Source organism: Chiloscyllium plagiosum, unplaced genomic scaffold (genome assembly GCF_004010195.1).
Source record: "Chiloscyllium plagiosum isolate BGI_BamShark_2017 unplaced genomic scaffold, ASM401019v2 scaf_13432, whole genome shotgun sequence".
NCBI classification, from domain to species: domain Eukaryota; kingdom Metazoa; phylum Chordata; class Chondrichthyes; order Orectolobiformes; family Hemiscylliidae; genus Chiloscyllium; species Chiloscyllium plagiosum.
The window spans coordinates 10118-12271 of NW_025206953.1; the positions used below are offsets into that span (position 1 = coordinate 10118).

At 52.2% G+C, this 2154-nt stretch overlaps 1 protein-coding gene across 1 annotated transcript in view; it reads right to left on the minus strand.

The window, feature by feature from the left end:
* The window catches only part of trappc1 (trafficking protein particle complex subunit 1), a 4656-nt gene extending 4082 nt beyond the window's left edge, over nt 1-574 (minus strand). The window contains exon 1 of the mRNA XM_043685251.1: nt 446-574. Coding sequence (XP_043541186.1) covers nt 446-544 — 99 coding nt within the window. The 5' untranslated portion in view covers nt 545-574. The remainder of the gene's footprint in view (nt 1-445) is intronic.
* Nucleotides 575-2154: the final 1580 nt, after the last annotated feature.

Consider the following 2154-nt stretch of genomic DNA (forward strand, 5'->3'; position numbering starts at 1 on the left):
TAGGGGCCACAGAGACAGGGAGGGGTGTGGGGGCTGGAGGTGTTACAGAGATAGGGAGGGGGTGTAGGGGCTGGAGGGGGTTACAGACATAGGGAGGCGTGTCAGGGCTGGAGGAGTTGACAGAGATAGGGAGGGGGTGAATTTGAAAATCAGGATGAGAATTCCCAAAGGAAGGTGCTGCCTGACCAACGATGTAGGGAGCTTGGGCAGGGTGGGTGAGCCTGGGAAATGGGGCTGGCTGCCAGGTGAGACCTGAGGTTTGGGTGACCTCTAGCTTACTGAGCGTCGAACATGGAACACCAGCCAGAATGCATTGGAAGAGTCGAGTCTGGAGCAACACAGCTCCTGAAGTATACATGGGAAGGCAGCAGCAATTCTGCACATAGCACAGTCCCACTGGCATCAGCGTGACAATGGGGCAGCTAATCCTCGGCAGATCACTCACCTGGTCCCTCGAAATTCCAGCATGTTTCTTACGGTTCCACTCGCTGTAATGGAGGCAGACGCCATTCCTGTCGAAGATGTACAGATTGTGGACAGTCATCTGGACGGGAACATAGTACGAGAGTCAGGGGACAGAAACAAACCATTTTTTTAAGGTACTTTATCCAACAATGGCCTTGTCGCAGCACCTCCTCCCTGACATCCACTTTCAGATTCATCCTTTGTATTCCTCCCAAACCGTCCTGGGGTTGGTTTCTGCCCAGTCCCACACAAAAGGACTCTCTCTGCCAGTTTGCTCTTTATCTTGCCATTAAAAATAAATCAGAGCAAACCTCATCTTCTAGACAGTAAATTAGCAAGTTACTTCTGAGCAAATTAATTCGGGATCAGCAGGGAGTCCCAAGTGGAATTCTTAAGCCGAGACATGAGGAGGGTGTGAAGGCACATGATAACACCAACAGCTGGCAAAGGGCAACGTCAGACCGAAGAGACAGTTAGTTTAAAACTACATTCTCTTTAGTGATTGAAGCCCTTTGTTCTGAGACTTCTGCGACTGCTACTGGAGATTCTCCTGAATCATTTCCGTTAGGTTTTAGCAACCTCCCTTCCCCTTCCCCACAACCTTGTCACCTCCTTCCTATCTCTCTCTCTCGCTCACTTGAAGTCACATGACACCAGGTTATGGTCCAATAGGTTTATATGAAATCACAAGATGTTGGAGCGCTGCTCCTTGGTCATGCGAATACCTCACCTGACGTAACAGCAGTGCTCCGAAAGCTTGTGACGTCACACCTGTTGTCACGTGACTTCTGACCTTGTCCACCCCTGTCCAATACCGGCACCACCACATCATCTCTCTCAAAGCAGCAGGGGACCACTCTCCCCTCTGGAGTCAGGAAACGCTGGGTCCCAGCCCTACTTTAGTGACTCGAGTATGAAAACAGAAGTCGGTGCCGCAGTACTGCGGGTGGGCAGTGGCTCGGTGTGGAGGGAGTCAACATTGCATCAGAGGCTTGCCGCTGAGGGAGCTGCTGCTGCTGAGGATGTGCCAGCATTGTTTAGATGAGGCGAGACAAGACAGGCCTGAGATCCCTCAGGTGGGCATGAAAGATCCCACGACTGAAAACAAGGAGGTGGGAGGGGCGGGTGTAACCCTTCTTCAGGACACTGACCACTCCACCTCCTGATGCTGCCTGGCTTTTGTGTTTTTCCAACTTCCTGCTTGTCCACCTTGGATTCCAGCATCTGCAGGTTTTTTTTTGTCTCTAACCGAGGTGGCACGATGGTAACAGCATGGGCCCAGGCTGACAGTGGCAGTGTGGCCGTCAGGGAGATCCCATCCCCAGGGCATCTTCCCCTCCCCATCCCTCTCCGCCTTCCACAAGGACTGTTCCCTTTGACAATCCTTGGTTTGCTCCACTCTCCCTGCCAACCCCTCCTGAACCCCCAGGTACCTTCCCCTACAACTGGAAAAGATGCAAAACCTGCTGGCATACCACCGCCCCCCTCACCTCACCAAACAGTCCTTCCAAGTGAGACGGATGTTCACCTGTCTCTCCTCCAACCTAGTTTACTGTATCTTGTGGTCCCAATGTGGTGTTCTCTACATCAGGGAGACTGAACATAAACTAAGGCAATGGGTTCGCAGGGGCAGACCTGACCTCCCTGTCACCAACCATTTTAATTCCCCGTCCCACTCCCTTTTCTGAC